The sequence below is a fragment of the Notamacropus eugenii genome, chromosome 6 (assembly GCF_028372415.1).
Source record: "Notamacropus eugenii isolate mMacEug1 chromosome 6, mMacEug1.pri_v2, whole genome shotgun sequence".
Classification (NCBI taxonomy): domain Eukaryota; kingdom Metazoa; phylum Chordata; class Mammalia; order Diprotodontia; family Macropodidae; genus Notamacropus; species Notamacropus eugenii.
In genome coordinates, this window is record NC_092877.1 from 39,280,797 (window position 1) to 39,301,937 (window position 21,141).

The 21,141-nt window shown below is 41.0% G+C and overlaps 1 protein-coding gene across 28 annotated transcripts in view; it reads right to left on the minus strand.

Annotated features, from left to right (window-relative positions):
* The window catches only part of SOX6 (SRY-box transcription factor 6), a 666,349-nt gene that overhangs the window by 25,530 nt on the left and 619,678 nt on the right, over positions 1 to 21,141 (minus strand). For 23 of the 28 annotated variants that reach the window (XM_072619576.1, XM_072619573.1, XM_072619574.1 and 20 more), the window contains one exon: positions 430 to 663. In XM_072619576.1, the coding sequence (XP_072475677.1) occupies positions 430 to 663 (234 nt within the window). The remainder of the gene's footprint in view (positions 1 to 429; positions 664 to 21,141) is intronic. The other 5 variants (XM_072619595.1, XM_072619592.1, XM_072619588.1 and 2 more) reach the window with 1 other exon arrangement.

The window sequence follows — 21,141 nt, forward strand, 5'->3', positions numbered from 1 at the left end:
CCTCCCCCCCCCCCCCAAAGAGAGGGGAAAAAACTCTCTTTTTTCCCACACTTCTGTTACTGTGTCAGCAGAAAGCTCAGGGATGCTAAAATGCATGGAGGCAAGTGTTCATAGTACTGTTTTGGAAAGGAATTCTTCACCCAGGCCCAGTCTGTGAAAAGAAAGGGCTACATGGGCACTGTGAGGTATGCCCATGCCCTGCTACTGGGGAGGCTGAAACTAGTGGATTGCTTGAGCTCAGGAGGTCTGAGTGGCTTTAGAAAAAGGAAGGGAAAGAAGGGCAATACCGCTGCCATATCAATGGCGCGTGGCAAGTAACCAAAGGCCAAGGTTTCCTGCAGTGCCTGAGTTTTCCCAACCTCCTTTCTGCTTCCCTCCTGCACCGACTCCCCTGCCCCACCGGGAGGTCATCGAGACTCGGGCACTTACCTAGAATCTTACTAATGTTGGAGTTGTGCATGTCAGGGAAGGCTTGAAGGATTTTCCTCCTCTCGTCCTTTGCCCAAACCATGAAAGCATTCATTGGTCGCTTGATGTGTGGCTCGGTGCTGGCCCGGCCCCGGGCATCCCTGTAGACTCGGGCTTCAGCCACGGTGGCACCTCCTGTTGGCCAACAATAATACTGCTGTAGTTTAGCTGCAGAGCCATTCACGGCTTTACTTCCTGGAATGTCAGGGCATGAAGACACAAGATGGGGGCAAAGCATTATTAGCTGGATTGCAGATCTCGGCCTGGCTCATTTGTCTTCCCTGTCCTACTACCTTCCCCACCTTTGGCTGCTACACCAGCCCTACTGAGGGTCATTCTCCTTTTTGGATACTGGAATCCTCAGTTTCCTTCCAGGCTCAACTCAGAGACCACTTCCTAACTTGGGGTATGGGAACACTTTTTAAAAAATAGTTTGAAAACTGTATATCAGCCTATACATTCATGTATATTGTAATTCTATCTATTTTATTTTATGCATTTAAAAATATTAATCTGAGAGAGAGTCCACAGGCTTCACTAGACTGTCATAGGGGTACAGGGTATAAGAAAGGTTAGGAATCCCTGCTAAGTGAAGAAATAAATGAAAACCTTTTAGTCGCTACTGCATCCCCTAAAAACTATTTTGTACTTGTTTTACAACATGTGTACACTTTGTTTTCCAAAGCAGGATATAAGCTCCTTGAAGGCGGTTGCTGCTCTCCTTTTCATCTTCCCATCCTCAATGCCCATCTAATCTGGCTTATAGTAGCAATAAATAAATTATTATGGAACTAAAATAGACTGAACTATGGCTGCTGAACAGTGTTGCTCGTTTATGTATGTACTGGGTCCTTTTGGCCAGACTGTGAGCTCAAAGAAGGCAGAGGTGGCCACTGGTGAAGGATCTGTGTATCTCTCTCATGGCTGAGCACAGTCCCCTGCATATACAGAGGAGAGAATGAATTCCAAAGGACCATTATTTCCTGAGGTCCCAAAGTACAACTAATCCAGTGAGACAAGCTCCCATGTTTCTTTTACACCAGACGCATGTTGGAGAAAGAGAGGGACAACCCTCTTAGCTGGCCTCTTGCAGGCTTTGTCTTCTCTCAAATTCCAAAGCGAAATAGACTGCTTTGTTTTTTTTTTTCCCATATCAGTCATCTTTTTCAAACAAACAGTAGGAATCCCTTCATTTCAGGGGCTCCAGAGTCCTACTTTTAATGCTGTTTATCTGTTACCTTCAGCCTATGTCTAAGATCATTTTAGCCACTGATGGACCAGAACTTCTTGGTTTAGGAGACAGAAATCTTGCCCCAAGTCTGCTCCAAAGTCTAGGATCAAGCATGACACCCCCAGAAACACTGAGGCCAGAGGTCACAGGAATGGGGAGCATTGGGTTTTGAGGCAAAGTTTCCCCTATAAACTGAGTGACTTCATTGAAGTTACACCGAAATTCACACTCCCTTGCCAATCTCTTCCCCAAGGAGTGTTGTTTCCTAAGTTCAATAAGCTCCTTTATAATTGACAGGTTGAAAGGGACTGAGGTAGCCCTACAATCACCCCCTTTCAGAGTTTTAAATGTTTAAATGAATAGATGTTAGAACAAGTATTATGCAAATTATAGAAACAAGTTTCTGCCTCTCCCTGATAAATGTTTCAGTTTTTCCCTACCTTGAGAAACCAAAGCCCTCGGTTCTATTGCAGTCTTATCATCCCCAGAAACCCAAGGAGTGCCCTGTCAAATGGATGCAGCTAGAGAATGTCCATACATTGAATTTGGAGCAGGAGAGATTGTTACTGTCAATCTCCCTTATGAGAAAGCCAGAATAGCTGCCCTTACAAGTTTAGAAAGAAGCAAAATATATTTTAGAAGGTATCATTACTGCTTTCTGGACAAAGTAAATCCTTTCAGTTCAATTGAGTTATTGTACAGAAGCAATGTGGACTAATCAATCTTAGGCTCGACCACTCTACCTCAGGATACCTTGATTAAGTAGAAATGTGTTGGTGTCAAAGTCCGTAATAAATTAGAACATTAAAGTGCATTATTATTTCATAAACATGGCCATCATTTATTTCCAACAAAAGACAGGATAAAAAGAACAAGTCGGTCATTCTGCTGAATTCCCATTCTCTCTGGGGGGGGTGGGGGGGGGTATCTCAAAGGGCTCACAAACACAGTCTTTTTGCCAACCCCCCTTCCTTTGGACCCCACTAGCTAGGCAGAGAGAGATTCCTTCCACGGAAAGTCCCCGAGCACAGGATGCATAACTAATATGCTACCTTTTTGCCACCATCCCCACAGTACATTAATTTCATTTAAAATGCACTGACCATATAGGATAAATTGATTTCACTTGCTATGGCTTTGACAGCCATGTTTATTGCGCAGTGAAATGTAGTGTAGCTTCAAGCTGACAATATCCATCAACACAGGGCAATATGCTGACTGCTGGGCCAGATGAAGGCATACATTACTCTAGGAGCAAAACACTTATTCAGATACGACACAGTGTCTTCTCCTGAGGATCACCAGGGTAATTTATGATGTCCTCCATGCCATTACTTTACAACTGACACGGATTCAGCAATTTATATACTTGCCCGCGTACACATAAAAGGAGACAGGTTTGTGGGGAATGTCAGATGAAAAGACATTTCAATATTATTTTAAGTTAACTGCTGTGCCACAGGTGTTTAACACTGTAGGGCAGTCTTTAATGCTCACTTTCCACTCCCCATGAAACAAAGAAGTCAAGCTTTTTTTCCCAGTCAGGAGCAAACTAACGGGAAAAGAGAAACTTTAGGGAGTTTCTTCCCCAATAGAGAAAGGGAAAGGTTTGCACAGAGACTTCAAGATACTCAGAGAGGAAGCAGCTGGGCAAGAGACAGATGACTTTCTTTCCCATTCACTGAACAATGGAGCATCCTCAGACTTGGCTCAAAGCTTTTGCTTGAAATGCCCTATTTTTTTCTTTTAGTATGGAGAGGCAGTATACCAAAGTAAGAAGAAAGACAGACTTGTCCCTCTCTCTGATTTCTCTATTTCTGAGTGATGTCTCAAACTTACTCCAGCTCATAAATTCATAGAGGTCTTTGACTCTTCCTTTTCTCTCCCTTCTCCTAATCAGTTCTTTACACTATTAACTACCTCCACAAACTGAATTGAATCTACTTTCTCATTTCCTCTCTTAGTGTATCTACCCTAGTTCAGGGTAGCTGCCTTCAGTCTCTCTCTACTCAAACATCTTTCACACAGCTATTGTAATAGCCTTCCTAATGTACTGTCCACTCAATGTCATTTCTCTGCCCCCAAAAGCTTCAGTGGTTCCCCATTGTCTACCAGATATAGCAGAGATCCCCAATTCTGATCTTCAAGGACTTTTTCAATTTGACCCTAGCATATCATTCCAGCGTTATGCCATCATATCTGTCTTCATTTTGTACCTCAACTCATTCATTCACCAGACCATTTGTTGCCCTGCCCTTCTTTAGTGCAATCCATGCCTCCACCTACTCTCTACCTAGGATGAATTCCTTGTCACCTTTTCTTCATCTGTTTTAATCTCTCTCTGCCTTCAAGGCCCAAGTTAGGTGCCACCTCTCCCAATCCCTCCCTCCACCCTGGTCCCCTGCCCTACCACTATTACCACATGATAAGGATCTCTGTTTCTTCAAAATTATCAGAACATTCTGCCTAATACTTTTCTTTGCTTTTATCACATTTTCCTTTGCACCATCAGCAGTATTTGTGTACATGTTTACAGCATCAGTGGGAGTGGGAGTGGGAAAGAACATGGGGATGAATGGAAAAGATGCTATAGAAGGAGAATGAACAAAACTCAGAAGATCTGAGTCCAAAAACTCCTTGGGGGCAGGGACTATGTCTTCATGTCATTTTGGAATCCCTAGCATCTAGTCTTGGGCTTTCCATATACTAAATTCTTAATAAACTGCTGAACTGAATTGAAAAACGATTGAATAAGTACTTCTGACTCCTCTGACAGGAAGTCTTGTCCATTTCTATTTTCTTCTTGTTAGCTGTTCACTAGTTGGTTTATCTGAAGTCCCTATAGTCAGCTGGACCTGAGCTTGAAGTCTGGACCAAAATATAAGAGAAAGATTGAGAGTTCTCAGAGACACAAAGTCACCAGAACTTTCCACAATCAAAAATATTTTGGAGACTATAATTTTAATGTGGTGATGCCAGATATTATTAATTCTGCATTTCAATTCATAAATTTAATTGAAAAACATTTTTAAGATCTTCAAAGGAAAAGTAAGATCAGGAAAATTATTTGTTGCAAATGGAACCGAAAATAATGCTCTAAAATTGTTTCAAATTGTCTTCCCCCCATTTATGCATTTGAAGTCTAAAATTAACTTATTGTTATCATGTTTTAAAGTACAAAGAGAAGAGAATATGATTTCATTCATTTTTGAAAGGTATGAAAAGATAATTTTGTTTTTAAATTATTGCTCCTGTGTATCTGGGGTTTTCCCAGCCTTGAATCTAGTTCTTCCACTAATTGACTATGTGACTTTGACCAAGTCACTCTTCTTGGCCACAATTTCTAGAAAAGAAAAATTAGTTCAAGTGATCACTAAAGTTCCCTCCTGCTCTGAGGGTCTATGATTCAGAGGCTGATTCCCTTCCTTAAAGGCACCCCATGCCTCTTTTAACAGGAGATAGGAAGTTTTTTAAAAAAAATAAAGGCAATGATGCAATTTTGTAGATTAAAAAAAGGTTGCTGGCCCGAGCTGGGCTAGGTATAGCACAGGAAGAACCCCGATGGCAGGGCAAGTACACAGCAGACCAAAGATGGACAACAGTAGCATCAACATCAATTAATAGTGATTGAGAGACCAGTATCACCCATGGAGCTGAGGGGAAATGTTGACTTGCACTCAAGACAATGGCAAATTCATCATAGAAAGTCAAAGTAGGCACGGAGCCCTTCTGGTCCAACTCTACTTGAGAAGGATCCCTTCTGTAGTACTCCAAGAAGTATTATACCATCCAGCTGAAGCCCAGTATCTTTTCCACTGTATCACACCATTTCTGATTACTCTAGGGTTACTTCCCACTGCAAATTTCAGGAAGAGAAGAGGATTTTAAGACAGAAGGGGCCTCGTGGGTCATCTAATTCATCCTCTCACATTTTCCAGAGGGAGAAACTGGTGCCAGAAGGCTTACCTAAGATCACAATGGAAGGAAGCAGCAGAGACAGATTGAACCCAGGTCCTCTGACTCCAGACCTATCCCTTGTCCACTGTACTGTGTTGTCTTTCCACTTAGAAAGGAAATAGAAAATTCAGGCAGGCTAATCTGCCGATTCACAATTTTTTAAGAGAAGTGACAACTTATAATTAAATTATGATGGACGTAAATGATACATAGATAGGGTGATATGGAAAGAATGGATCTTTTGGACTTAGGAGACTTAATTTGGAAACCAACCATTGACTCTCACAGGAAAATCAGACTCAGCTTCTTCATTTGGGAAATGGAAACAATCATGCCTGTGGTTCCTTCCTCACAAAGCTATTATGAAGAAAGGGCTTTGTGAAGTTCAATTATTTGGATGGATCCATGATCATTTTGCTAAATATATTCCTTACAACAACCTATCCATGACTTCTCTGTCTCTCTAATTCTGGTCTCCACCCTTTCATAAATTTACCATACAGTGTCCACTCTATATTCTAGAAATTTTAATATTTAAGAAATGCTAATCATGTAACTTCAGGTGCAGTGATCTATCCAATGAACCACCTACCTGTGTCAAATTCAATCTTAGGCTGTCTTAAAAAGAATCATGGTAATAATTATAACAGTACTTTTGGTGACAGTAAAGAACTGTAGATGCTCATGGACTGAAGAATGGCTAAGCAAGCTGTGGTGTGTGAATGGAATGGAATACCACTGCATACTAAGAATCAATAAAATTAATACAGAGAAGCATGGGAAGACTTCTATGAATTGATGCAAAATGAAGTAAGTAGAACTAGGAAAACTATACACATTGAGTACAACAATGTAGATGGAAAGAACAAAAATAAAACAACTGAAATCAAACACTGTGAAAATGCAATGATCAAGCTTGGTCACAAGGGAAAGACTGATAAAATACCTCCTCTGGTACTCTTACCTTATTTACAGGGATGGGAACCCATAGGTAGGTGTGAGAACACTAAATTTAATGTCAGACTTTTTCAATAACTTGGTTAATTTTGCTGAAGTGTTTTTCCTCTCATTTTTATTCTTTGTTAAAAGGGATGGCTCTCTGAAGGGGGAATGGAATAGATATAATAGGAAATATATGTGATGTAAAGAAAAAAAACATCAATAAACTTGATTTTTAAAAAGTGAAATGGTATCCAGCTCAGTGGAGATGATCATCCTTCTAGTTTCTCTCCTGGCTAGAATTTGTATGGACTTCTATTCTGTTCACCACATTTTTTGGAAGGACATTGATAGTTTGGAGCATGTCTACAGATTGGTAACTGGGATGGAAAATGGACTGGAAATCATGTTGTACACGGACAGCTTGAAAGAACTAGGAGACATTCAATTCAGAAAAGTAGCCTTCTGGATGGGTGTGAGTTTATGGAAATAAGAGCTTTGTAAACTTTAAAGAAATATGCAAATGTGTGTCATGATGATGATGATGAAGAAAATTAAAATTAATGGATGTCTTCAAATATTTGAAAGGTTCTCCTATAGAGGGCTGAGACTTGTCCTGACATAATAAAGAAGAATTTGAACTAGTGGAGGGTGGAGACTGCAGAGAGTTAGATTTCTGAAAGAAAGAATTCCACCTACCACCTCTCCCATCCCACCACACACATACTCAAGAGTGAACTGCTTCAAAGATTAGTGAGTTCTGCATCACCAGAGGTCATCACATGAGGGTTGGGTGACTACTTTTCAGAGATATGCAAGTTGCCCTAGACAAATGCAAGGATCCCTCCCAGCTCAGAAATTCTCTGATTTGTTGGAACTGTGCTGAAGAGTCACAACACTTTCCCTAGGTGCCTCTGGAGAATGACTATGTTGAGTCCAAGGTAAATTGGAGAAAATGGTCCTGTTTATACAAAGAATTACAGTGAAGGGTGGAAATACTTGAGTGGTCTCTTAAGCTGTAACTGAATACTTATTAATAAAGAGAGAGACAAATGTAGAATGTTTTGTTGCATATCAGAACTCGACAATCACTGCATTTCAAACTTTAAGTAGGTTCTTAGCTCCTTCAACCTGTCTGTCAAATAGAATCTATTTGAGGCTCACATGTGAGATTTGGGTTGGAGTTGGAGTTGGAGGATACAGCTGATTGCCCCTTGTTTGTGTTAATATACAAAATGAGAAGTCTATCAGGGGCTTAAATTTTTAAAAATAGATCATTAAAAAAATTGAAAAAAATAAATCAAAAATTAGGAAAAAGGGCAGGTATTTGCATTCCTGTCATATTCTTTCATCATTTCCCTCCCCTATCCCCCACCAAATGACAACAACAAACTCATCTTAATGTAATATATTAAGTTATGGAATACTTGTCAGTTTTCTGTCGTGATCTTTATAGCCTTCTAAGAACTTCTTATTCCTACTATTCTATCAGAGTGAGAGGTGAATTTCAGAATTAAGAATTAATTAGGTTAGGATTAGATTTGGATTTAGAACATATTTCTTTTTCCCAATATCATAAAGTTTGGCTGTCTTCGTGGCTAAGTTGAGAGAAAAACATAAAAGTACTGCAATCAGCTAGAAGGACAAGAAAAGAATGAGTGTCTTCTCTTTCCATTTCTGTTTTACTTCATTATCTTTGCAGATCCTTGCCACTGGTCTTCCTTTGCAGTCATGGAACAACCCATGAAAGGTCATGATTTCACAATTTCCCAAACTGAACCTGGTTGATCAAAAACATGGGAAACAATCCTAACAACAGGTCTTATTTCCATATCACTTTGGGGTTTACAAAGCACTTTCCTCTTCATAAACTTATAGATTAGGTAGCAAATGTAGCCTCCTTCATGTATAAACCTTCAGTGACCAAGCAAATAGCTGGAAGCACATTTGAATTTTTGGATTCCTTACTTTTTTTTCCTGAAGGGGTCATTTTTTCTTTCAGTTTTCTATGTGTAACCAAAGGCCTCTGCAGGAGGTACCATGAGAAGTCAAGGCTTAAGAATTTTAAAACTGTCTGACTCTATGGGGTGGTTTTTCCAAGAGAAAATTTAGAAATAGGCAAACTGATCCCAGGAAACATGTTCCATTTAGGGAAGACTCAATCCCACAGTTCTTGTCCAGCCAGCTGACATCTCTCTATATGCCAATACCATACTGTTCTTCAGCTAACACTGTCTACTCCCCACACCTAGCAAGGAGAATACTTCTAAAACCCAGCTAAGTTCATGAGGGGAACTACAGTTACGAGGATCATGCCAACATCAAATGGATTGTCTGAATGTTCCGTTACTAAAAGATTCAAGGACATGCCTAAAACTGGAAAATGTGGCAGAGATGCAGACTCTGTTAAGTAAACGTGGTGCTCACTTACAATATTATGAGCAAAGGTTATTGCAGAGAAATCTTCAATTTTCCCTATCAGAGACTCCATTCTCCTGAAACATCAACAAGAAGAACCAAAAATGGGAATTCCCGAAGGTCAGCTCAGAGGAAACATAAACCCCTAATTCAATAACTGTGCTACTGCTTTGAGAAAGGCCTTATTATTGCAACATCCATATGGAGCCAATTGGACATTAATGACTAATCAATCCCTCCCCTTTCTATTCTACTTAGAGTGTCACAAACCATGTTTAGATTAGCCCGTTTCCTGCTTAGGATTGCTCAAGATGTCTTTTGTTCTTTCAGGGCCCAGCCTGATGGAGGCAGCTTAAACAAACACACCCCCCGAGTGGCGCAGGAGTTATAACGTGCCATATGGGAATGAACAAAGGGGCCATACTAAAGCCTTTTGTGGTATTTGTTAATGTTTTTCATCTGAGCTTAAAAAGACTTAATGACTTTGTGGTGAGCTGATGCATGTGGCTCGTGGCTTTGCAAAATGAAGGAAATTCTAGCCAGCAAGATACCCGTCTATATTTTCCAGAGTCCCTGGCTTTCCGTTTCAGGGGCAGAGTTTTCTTTCTTTCTTCTTCTTCTTTAATTAAGTTACATTTGCTTCACATATCTAAACAAAATTCTTTATCTGGATTAAACTGGTGTTTCCCAGGACAATCTGGATGGATCTCCTCTCTACTCTTTCTCTCTCTGTCTCTGTCTCTATCTCTGTATCTCTGTCTCTGTCCGTCTCTCTGTCTCTCTGTCTGTCTCTCTGTCTCTCTCTCTCTCTCTCAACTTGTACACAGAGCACCAGCTACTCTGTTGATATTTACATCACCACATGTACCCACATAAGTAAGACTTGCAAGATGCTGAGTTAAGGTAATGGGACCCATTTAGCCAAAGATCAGATGTGACTGGAGCTACAACAAGGTGACAATTGGTTCTGGTTCCTAATCCTTCCAAGTGAAGCTAGCTGAGATTTAGCTAACCTTCCCCCTTTGCTCCCTGACACTCCCCACCCCCACCTCAATCCCAATATGCAGTGTTTGTGAGCTGCAAACTCCATGGGCTTCATTCAATCTAGGCTTGAAGCAAAATGCAGGGAATGAGAATCCAATTGAAGGAAAAGCCACAGACCACTGACCTGGAGGGCTCATTTAACCCTCAAAAACGTCGACTTTTTTATGAGATTAATTCCAATAAACTGAATACTGTTGGATTTGAGGAACATAGTCACACCCCTCTTCTTCTATATACAGGCATCCCTAAAAAATGCAACTTTTACAATATCGTGCTTTGTGAAACCTGAACAGTGCTGACAAAAATGTAGGCTGAGTTATAGCCTGAGATTAAAAGAGGTCACTTGTCCTCCTTTAGCCACTGGTTTGTTGGGCAAATCAGAGGTCCCAGAACCTACCACTTCCAGGACAATCCTGAGTTCTAATATTCCTGGCTTTATAAATATTACCTACCAATACCAATGCTACATCTTTTGTATATTTAAGTGGACAAAGGCACAATGTGACTTCCATGAACAGTGAAGTTCTTAAGGACAGGTATTACATACTCACTGAATCACACAGAATGTTAAGAGTAGATAGGACCTCAAAACACAGACTTTGGGATCCTAGAGTTGTAAAGGGTCCTAGTACATATGATTGTTGGGCTGGGAGAGAAATCAGAACATAGAACACGACAAGATATAATTAAGAAAGAACATGGATCATGGAATGTCAAAGCCCTCTTAGACTTGTTGATGCAAGAAAGACTTAGAACACAGAGAAAACTGAGGTGAAGAGGAGAAGTGACTTGTCAAAGGTCACACAAGTAGTTATAGGCAGAGATATGACAAGATCTCAGTTTTCCTCACTCTCAGTACCATGACACTGAAGTTGGTTTCTAAAATGATCAGATTGGGGACAATTTAATTATTCCAATGGCATTCAGATAAGAAGGTCATTAATAACTTTAATTCACTAGCTTCTTGTTTCTATTTATTTTTCCCGGTGAACCCTCTATTTGTCAGGAAAAGGGGAATTCTAAGCATGACTGATCCTGAGAGAAGTTTACATTTTCTTATCTTGGGGAAAATAGAGGAAAAATAAAAGGGAAGGAATAGCCAATATAATTTCTTCACTGTAAAGATTTGATGAAAGAATCTATGTGCAAATGACCCATGCGATCTCCCACGATACACATATACACACACACACGTGCAAATGCATTTTTAGACTACATCAATAAGATCAGTGTCCAAAATTAGCTTGGTTAGAGAACCACTGTCATCCACCCTGGTCAGGCCACATCAGAAATACTGTTTCCAATTCCAAGTGCAACATTTATGTAGGAAATTGGCAATCTGGAGAATATCTGAAAAACATTGTTGGAGGGCAAGAAGACCTGAAACTATGTGTACATCGAATAAAGAAACTTGGGATATTTAGCCTGGAGAGGAAAAGGATTGGGGTGGCTGTCTTTAGGTATTTGAAGTGTCTTGATGTTGAAGACCAACTAGATTTGTTGTTCTTGGCGCCAGAGGGCAAAACTAAGAGATTGGTGTGGCCAGGGGGAGGCCAATTTCAGCTCAATACCAAGAGAAACCTCCTCACCATAACACTGAACCAGAAGTGAAATGGGCGGCATCATGCAGTACAGAGTGTCCCATTACTAGAGATCTCGGAGTAGAGGTTTGATGAGAAGGCATATTGCAGATGGAATTTGTATTACATTTGGATATGAGACAAAATGGGCAGTTAGGTGGTGCCATAGAGCACAGAGTGCCAAGCCCAGAGTCAGGAAGACTCAGCTTCCCGAGTTCAAATCCAGTCTCAGACACTTTCTAGCTGTGTTACTCTGGACAAGACACAACCCTATTTGCCTCAGTTTCCTCCTCTGTAAAATGACTGGAAAATGAAATGGCAAACTACTCCAGTATCTTTGCCAAGAAAACCCCAAATGGGGTCACAAAGAGTCAAACTCAACTGATACAAATGAACAAACATGAGACTAGACAACCTCTAAGATTGTTTCTAAGATCCTAAATTTTATAAGGCAAGTCCTCCTCGACTATTTTCGGTGCTTTGCCAACTATTTCTTTTTTTAAGCAATGAAGGGAACGTGAGACTCTAGCATGGCTATCTCATGTAATCTGCTCATCTCTAAAGCTGTGAATCCTGACCCAAACAAAGCAACTGTCTGGGTAGGTTGCTTCCCCTTCCCCGGGTTAATATCAACAACAGCCCACACAATATTAATAAAACATGAAGCTGTCACTCTAAGGCCATGACAGGAAAATTAACATTTCCTTGCCAAAAGTGGAGAAAGAGGATTGATAGGCAGCAGGGCATAATGGAAATAACACTTGATTTGAAATTAAAGGACCTGGGTTCAAATCCCATGTCTGCCACTATATAACCTTGATCAAGTCATTTAAATTTTCTGGCCTCTACTTTCCTCATCATCATTTGGGTCACATGAGTTCTAGGGACCACTAGGGTTCCAAATATATGATCTTGTGATCCTATGGCATTCTCCAGAGCATGTGATGAATAGGTTAAAAGATCACATAGAAATATTTTTAGAAAAAGTAGACATTATTTCATTGAGAAATAGCAAACTGTTGATAATAAGAAATAGTGGATAGGTATACGTAGCATGGGATTTGTCCAATGTAATCAGATGCAGTTCACCTTTCAGATCCAACCTATGGCAAAGATCTACAAGTGAAATCCAAAGGCCCTCCATAGGCAATACTCACATGAACTTGACCAACCACGCACCAACAAGGGAGCCTCAAACAAATGGCAGAAGCTTGCGGATTCTTTAAAAAATGAAAACGGGTTTATGATGGCAATTCAGAACCAGGTATTGCCACCAGAATTTACAGGAAGTTTGTCCTTAAGGAGCCCAGATTTAGCAATCAGTGCAAATTGTGTAAGGAAACAGTAGAGACTGTGTAATAGCACTACAGGAAACAAAATATTGCTTCTTCCAACTACCCAGCAAGACAGGTCCTGGGGGCTAGAATTATGTATCAGAAGTTTGCTACCACTGATGGACAGCTGGTCAGCACAAATCCCCATGCTACAAATATGGACCTCAAAATATCCTGGAAAACGCAACTAATAAATTATGCTACAAATAGACCACTATCACAGAACAAACAGTTGTCCTCAATCACCCAGACCAAAAAAAAAAAAAAAATGAACATTTCAAATTGATATTACCATAGCAAATACTCATAATCTCTAAACTATGTAGAATGGATAGTTTTAAAATGATAGAGACCTAGCAGGAGAGATCAAAATCATGTCAGAGTATAATGAGGTACTTATCTTCTTTGTTTTCCTATCTACTACCCAAGTTGTACAAAGGATATACTCAGGGGCCTACAGAGAATGAGATTTGAGCCTCCTAAGTTCATTCAGCTCCAAAAAGCAGCCATTTTATCCACATGTACAATGTTTGTAAACCATTACATATAAAAAAGTAATAGCAAGGTAATAGCAGGACCACTTCCATCTGAATCCCAGTAAAAGAGATGAGAATGAGACAACAGTGATAACTGATGATGATGCTGAGGAGGGTAGCATATTAGCCACAGACCTGGACTTGGATTCCAAAGAGTTTGGTTGAACTTTCACACTCAATGCACACTGGTTGTGTGCCCCCTGGGCAAGTCACTTAACCTCTTAGTGCCCCAGGTAACTGCCTGAGACTACCAGGTGCAGACTTGAACTAGTAAAGAAAGATCCTCACTGGAAGCTTTCTAGGGGGTCAATTAAAATAATAATAGGTAACCTTTTATTTAGTGGTTTCAGTCCAGTCAAACTCTTCAAGACCCTTTCTGGGGTTTTCACGGCAAGGATACTGGAGTGGTTTGCCACTTCCTTCTCCAGATCATTTTACAAATGAGGAAACTGAGGCAAACAGAGGTTAAGTGACTTGCTTTGAGTTCCACAGTGAGTGTCTGAGGCTAGGTTTGAACTCAGCTCTCCAAGGCCAGAGCTTTATCCATTGGGCCACCTATGTGTCTTGGCAACATTTACTTGGCACTTGATGTTCATATATACATTATCTCCCTTGATCTTCCAAACAACCCTGAGGTCCTAGGCTATTAGTATTTTCATTTTACAGATAAGGAAATTAGGTGTCAAGTGACTTGCCTAGAGTCATACCTGTAATAAGCATCAGAGGCAACATTCAAACCCAAGTCTTCCTGTTTCCAAGTCTAGCGCTCTCCACTACACTCCATGACCCCACGCTACTCCTATTTAATGGCTGATGGAAAAGCCTATTTGGCTTGTTACTTAGATATCAAATGTGAGGGAAGTTCTGAAGGTGTTTTACCTTTGTTTGCATGATGCTATTCCATCATAAGATTTTCTACATCAACACATTCCCTCCGCTTTCATCAATGCAAGTCAGTCACCTCATTAGAAATTTCTACGCAGCATCCTATTGTAGGTGATATTTAAGAGCAGGCATCCTTCTTGACCATTGGAAAATAGAGCTGAAATCCAATGAAGATGCAACATCCCAAAGCAAGACTCATCACTTATCCCACCAGCGCCAGGGCAAGAAAGAAACCAAGCCCTTGGATCTATTTGAAGTCAGGGAATAAGGAAGACAGCTTCCTCCTCCATCAATTAGTTTTTGGCCATGAGTCCACTGGAGGGACACAGTTCAGATCTTTGGATTCAGATCAGGCCCATGGCAGATGGAGCCAAAGGGGAGAAGACCAGAGATTTAGACTTGGCTTTCTCCATCCCACAAGCAGCTCTGTAGACGCCAGAAGCAACAATTCCCACTTTCATCTCGTCCTCATTCAGGATCAATCTTCCCTTGGAATGGAAAACTTATACTGAAGCAGCATGAAGCTGTCTCTATGCTACAGAAGTGGAAGAAATACATGTATATGTGTGTGCCTGCATATATATGTATATGTATGTATGTATACATATATACACATATTAAAACCAATAATCTATGAAATTTTCTCCTAGGCTGAGACTTGGTATATTAACTTTTAGTTCAGAATTATTTTTTATAGCCTGACCCCTAAATGTAATAGGTTACCATATAATGAAAAAAGTGATGAATTCTTACCTTTGTGACTTCTTGTGGGCATAACCCAATTAGGGCCTCGGTAACTGTTCACCTTGGCTTTCTAAAGGCCACATAATAAAGCAGAAAGACTCCTCAACTCAAAGCAAAAGGCTTGGTTTCAAGTTCTGACTAATATATAGTAGCTCGATAAGTTACATGTTCCATGCCTCAGTTTTCTCATCTGTAAAATGAGAATGGTAACACCTTCTGCTACCTACTTCAGAGGAGTATTATAAGGACTAAATGAAATAAAATATTCAAGGTACCTTGGTAACTATAAATTATTATATTGCTACTGCTACTATTACTATTAGCACTGACTAAAGTCATGGAATATCCTGGGTCAGTCGCTTAATTAATTCAAAGCTCCTTGTTTCTTTATCTGCAAAGTTGAAATAATCATATTTATTCAACCTGCCTCACCTAGATGTTGTGAAGAAGGCACTTTGCAAACCTGGGTGGTGCAGTGGATAGAGACCTGGAGTCAGGAAGACTTGACTTAGACAAGTCACTTAGCCTCAGTTTCCTTAAATAACCAAATGATTATTTGATTGAGCACCTACCTCCCAGGGTTGTTGTAGGGGAACAAATGAGATATTTGTAATTAGTGCTTAACGTTGTTTCTGGCACATAGTAGGCCCTATAGAAATGCTCATTCCCTTCCCTTTCCCTACAGAAATCTGAGCTTCTGTGATGATGGTGATGACCTAGAATTTTATAGAATCAATTGTAAGACCGAGAGATTATGGCTAAAAAGAGATCCACGAAGCAGCAGGAAGAACAAATTAGAAAACACTACCCTTAGTGACAGAGGAAAAGGGGTGAGATGAAAATCCCCAATGACAACACCTTTGATGCTTTACCACATTTATGATCTGGAAATCAACAACTTCACCAGCGCATATGTGACCAGCAAGAAATTCCAGATCATTGGATTTTCATCCAAAAGACCCCTGTTCAAATTCTGGCCTGTTCCTAACTGTGTGGCCCTGACTATGTTTCTTCACTTCCTGAGGCCTGTTTCATCATCTAAAAACACTTCTACTCTCTACCCCACAAAACTGTTTGAAGGAAAGAGTTTAAAAAAAGTAAAAAACCTCAAAGCACCATAAAACTGTTATTATTAACATAATCATTGCTATTATTAGTGGTATGCACGTAGGAGGCAATTAATAATACTGGTTAAAGGAAAAGAGTAAATGAATAAGTGAATAATGAAACTGGAATTCATCATTTTGCTTGACTATAGCCCAAAGAGACAAAACCTCACAGTTCCCCGTACTTCCAAACTGGCTGGCATAGACTACATGCAGCACCTTCACTGACTGCACAAGTTCATTGTGATATCAGGTGTTTGTGCAAAGCAGGCTAGTAGGCTGCTGAGGGCTGGGAATGTAGCCTTTGTCTCTAGCCTCAGCTCTTGCTGGTGCCTCAACTGATGGTGCACATGTGCTTTGTGCAAGGGCAGGGAAAAGAAACGTGCTTTCATGGTAATGAGAAAGGGTCGTATTTGGTCCTACACGGACCTCTCCACTCTCCTGTTTCAAAAGATTTCTAATAAAATGCAAGCTACTTGAAGGCAGGGAATATGTAGTTAAGTTTGTCTTTGTATCTGCAGTGACTAACCCAATGCCTTCTTCTTAAACTGAATTGGAAAGGGAGACAAGGTGATGAAACAACACCTATCACAGAGGTTGGGCACCATGCTGACTGGGGGCCAAAGAAACACCCTACTTGTGGCCAGCCTTTTCTGCTGCTGGGCTTCCATGTAGCAGGTCAGGGCTGGCCTGCTCTGGGGCATCCAGGAAGCACTATATAAGTGGTTTCTATTGCCTAAACCTCTTTCTTCTACCTCAACAGGAGCTTTCCATCACCTGGAGGATTCAATAGAAATTGTTCTCCACCAACATTAAAAGTTATTTTGGAGCTTTTAAGATGCAGCAAATATATTTCCTTAAGAGAACTTTATCTGTTTGTTTAAGAGGGCTGCACTTTATATATAGTACTGATATAAACTGGTGCACAGGCTCCTGTAAAACCGTTTATATCCACAGTAAAATACATTTTGTGATCTACACAGTATAGCACCAGGCCACAGGCACAGCCCTTCTGAACTCTGGTTTGGTTTTTTTCCTGAAGGCTGCTCTGCAGGCCCTCATACCCTGCCTGTTACATGCCCCTTGGCTGTGCTGCCAGCTCACAGCATTATCTTCTGAGTTGAATTTTCAGGGTGGGCTTATCCTTCTAAGCTGAGAGCAGCCGGTGCCCACTCTCTTCCCTGAAGCTGTGGGAGGCCAGATTCCCAGCGTCCAAATACAACTTTGGCTGACATCGCCTAGGCTTTCCAACATGAGTTTTTATTCTTTTTTTATCTTGATACCAAAAGGGTTAGACTAACAAAGGATTGTGGGCCAGAGTTCATGTAGTGCAGGGGTCCTTAGCCCCACTCTGGCAGTCTGGGGAAGCCTATGGATCCCTTCTCAGGATATCTTTAAATGCATAAAAGACAAATGATTACAAAGGAAACCACGTATAATAAAATCTAATTATCAAAATATTAAAAAAAAAGTTCATGAACCCCAGGTTAACTTTTGATCTACTCCAAGTCTTTCTTTTACAGATAAGGAAACTGAGACCCAGAGACAGTTAAATGATATAATTCTGGTCTCATAATCATAATGTTGGAACTGGGATTCAAACCCAAGTCTTTGAACTCTATATGCAGGCCCCTTTCCACGTTGTTATCTTTGCTTTTCAGTTGAAACGGACGACAAAGACTAGACTGCTGCTCCCCCATAGCACCTTGTGTAGGACTCGGGACAGAAAAAGCATTTGGTATATGTTGACCTACTAAGCCAAGCCTACTTTCAGGGCCAAAATAACCACCCAGTAGGAATGTCCTCTTTCTGCTTTCTGCACTCATGGCTCCGATGGCCAGTTCCAGCCTTGCTCTTTCCTTTCCAGAATCTGATATCTATACTACTCTCTTACAAACAATTTCTCCTTGGTAGCTTTGGTCACTGAGACTTGCAACGAAGTCTACCATGACACGCAATTGTTTTAATCATTCAGCAGTGGAGTCGGAGATTCACAAACCTGACTACCTGGTTCAGTCACTTCATCTGACATGTGTTGAAACTCAAGTCCAGAGGAGCAACTGGATGACCTAAGGTCACACAGCGGTGGGACCTAAATTCAAACTCAGGTCTCGTAGTCCTGAATAAATAAAATATCCAAAAGGCTGTCACCAGGATAAAGGAGTTTTACACTCATTTGAAGAACTAAATAAAACCCTGTGGATGGATGTTATAGGGAGGCAGATTTACACTTAGTATAAAGAACTCTTTTTTAGCAAGAAGAGATTGCACAATGTTTAGCTTTGTATCTCCTGGCCACCGGTACACCGGTATAAAAGCTTGCTTGCTTGATGAATGAGTGAATGAGAGCTATCTGACACAGAAGTAGAACTTGACTTTGTCACTGGAGACACGACCTGGGTGGGAGGTTGGAAAATGCTACCAAGATCTTTCTACCTACTCTAAAATCCTACAGGTTCATATGAGGAATTTCTCCAGGAGAGCTTAGATCCCATCCCAAGCAATGTCAGGGACTTCCTTGTTGCCCTAGGCAATGAAGCACCTGCTCTCCTAGGAGGAGAAAGGGTTAACAGACTCAGAGAAGTCTGTTTCTCACTAGATAGGCTTTCTGAAAAGGTTCCAGGGACAACCTTCCTGATTTATCTCCATTCCAGAACTACTTGGGTCATCATAAATCCTAAAAGATGAGACCATCTTGAGATATGATCCTGACAAAGACTCCTAAGGGCAAAGCTTGGGTATGGCTGGCTTAGCCATCCTGCTCTGTGCCAAACCCCGGCCTTCTGCTCTGAAGATGTTAGATCAAGGAAGAGAACCCTGTAATTTAAGACATTTCTTTAAAGGGATGCTCCCTCAGTTCATAATCCACTGAACCAAAGGTAGCTTTTTATTCAGAGCAGATTATACTTTCAACTCTCCAAGCCTGACAGGATCATACATGAAAATGAGGTCATCTCATCTTTGTCTAAGATTGGGGTATTCCTTCTTACTAAAAGAAAATCATTTAGGACATTGAAAAAGACATATTTAGCATCATTTATCCAGCAGTTCTTGTGCAAACCAACACAAGTATGGTCTATCAGCTGAATGAATCTATCTATTGCTATTGAACGAATGAATGAAAGAAACCCTAGAGGTCGGGAGAATTCATGGAGAATTCATCTTTGCTACAATAAAATTTGCTACAACAAAACCTGTTGTGGGCTTTCTGAAGACCTGAGAATCACAGAATGTCAGAACTGGTAGGGACCTTGGAACAAAGACCATTGATAATCAGAGGGACCTGAGAGAACAAACTGGATTTTAGAACATAAAATAGAATCATCAGGGCCTGAAGGAACCTTAAAATACACCACAGGGAACGTCAGAGCTGAGAGAATTTAGAACATAGATTGTTAGAGATAGGAGGGCCTTTAGAAAATAGAACAGAGAATGGCCCTTAAAATATACATCAGAGGATATCAGAACAGGGAGAAAAGATAGGAAGGACCATGGAACAGAGAATGTCAAAACTGAGAGGGATCTTAGAGCAAAGATGTTAGAGCTGAGAAGTACCTGAGAACATAGAATGTTAGAGAAAAAAGGGGACATTAGAACACAGGACAGAATATTAGGGCTGCAACAGAGCTTGGAGACCATCTGGGCCACTTCCTATCCACTATTTTATAAAAGAAGAAAATGAGGCCCAGGGAAGGAAGTGACTCCTCTAAGCTCACAAGAGAACATTTTAATAGCACCGGGGATGGAATGCAGGACTCTGGATTCCCAGTCCGGGTTTTTCTCCACTATGTTACACTGCTCCCACAGTCATTGAATGGGGATAAGGATTAGCTCCTCCTCTAAACAGAACTCTGAGAAAGACAAAAAAATCCACACGGATAGCTGCTAAAAAAGCAAAAGTTGTGGATCAGTCTGAATGAGTTCACAGTGGCTGAGAATCCCCCTTCTCCTGGTTCTCTCTTTATCTGGAGCCCAAGGATCTGGGGCCATTCAGCCCCTTTGAAGTCCTCCACTGCTGCAGCCCCAACCAGGGCAAAAACGTGTTCTGCACATCCTCAACACCGATGAATTGGGGGATTTATAAATATCGTGGTGAGCGAGAAATGCTGTCTTGTCACATTCAAGCCAAATAACAGCTGGACTTTAAAAATAAAATGTTGAAGCCATTTGCCTTTTATATTTTTAATTTCTGTTTTCCCTTTGTGGGGCTTTGTCATTTGATTTTGATGAGTGGTTAATGCGCACGCACAGCTGCCTCTGTCAGTGGCCTTTAGCCCCCTGCCTCCCTATCCAGGGCTTGAGAGTCAGTGCCCATGATGCTTACTGAGCAATTCAGGCCCTTTCAAAGTGCATGGGCATGTGCCAGCAACCCCAGCCCTGGACATGGACTCAGCTTCACAAATAACCCGTAAGACCAGTCTCTAAAAGGTTTTAGTTTGAGGCACTGGTTTTTGTTGTTCTGTTTATTTGTTTTGGGCAGAACCTGTCTTTCTGGATTTGCTGAAGGGCATGAGAGGGGAAGAAGAGAAAGTCATGAAGAAAGGCAGGAGGGAGGATACCATCCCTTTAAAGGGCTGCTTCCCAACCCTAGGGAAAGTAGGAACCAGCCACGAATGCCTGCAGCAGGGACTGGAAGGGACCTTAGAGGTCGTCATGTCTAAGACTTTCATTTTATAGATGAGCAGACTCAAGCCCAGAAAGATAAAAGACTGCAGGAGGTCATGCATCTAGTCAAGGGCACAAACAGGATTTCAACACTGGTTCTCTGCGTGCGAATCCAGGGGAGACACTGAGGTGAGGACTAGGCTATAGGACTGGAAGCATGGGATCTGCTCCCCTGCAAATGGCCCTGAGTTCTCTTTACACACTTGAGAAAGCAACTGCTTTATTTCAATGGAA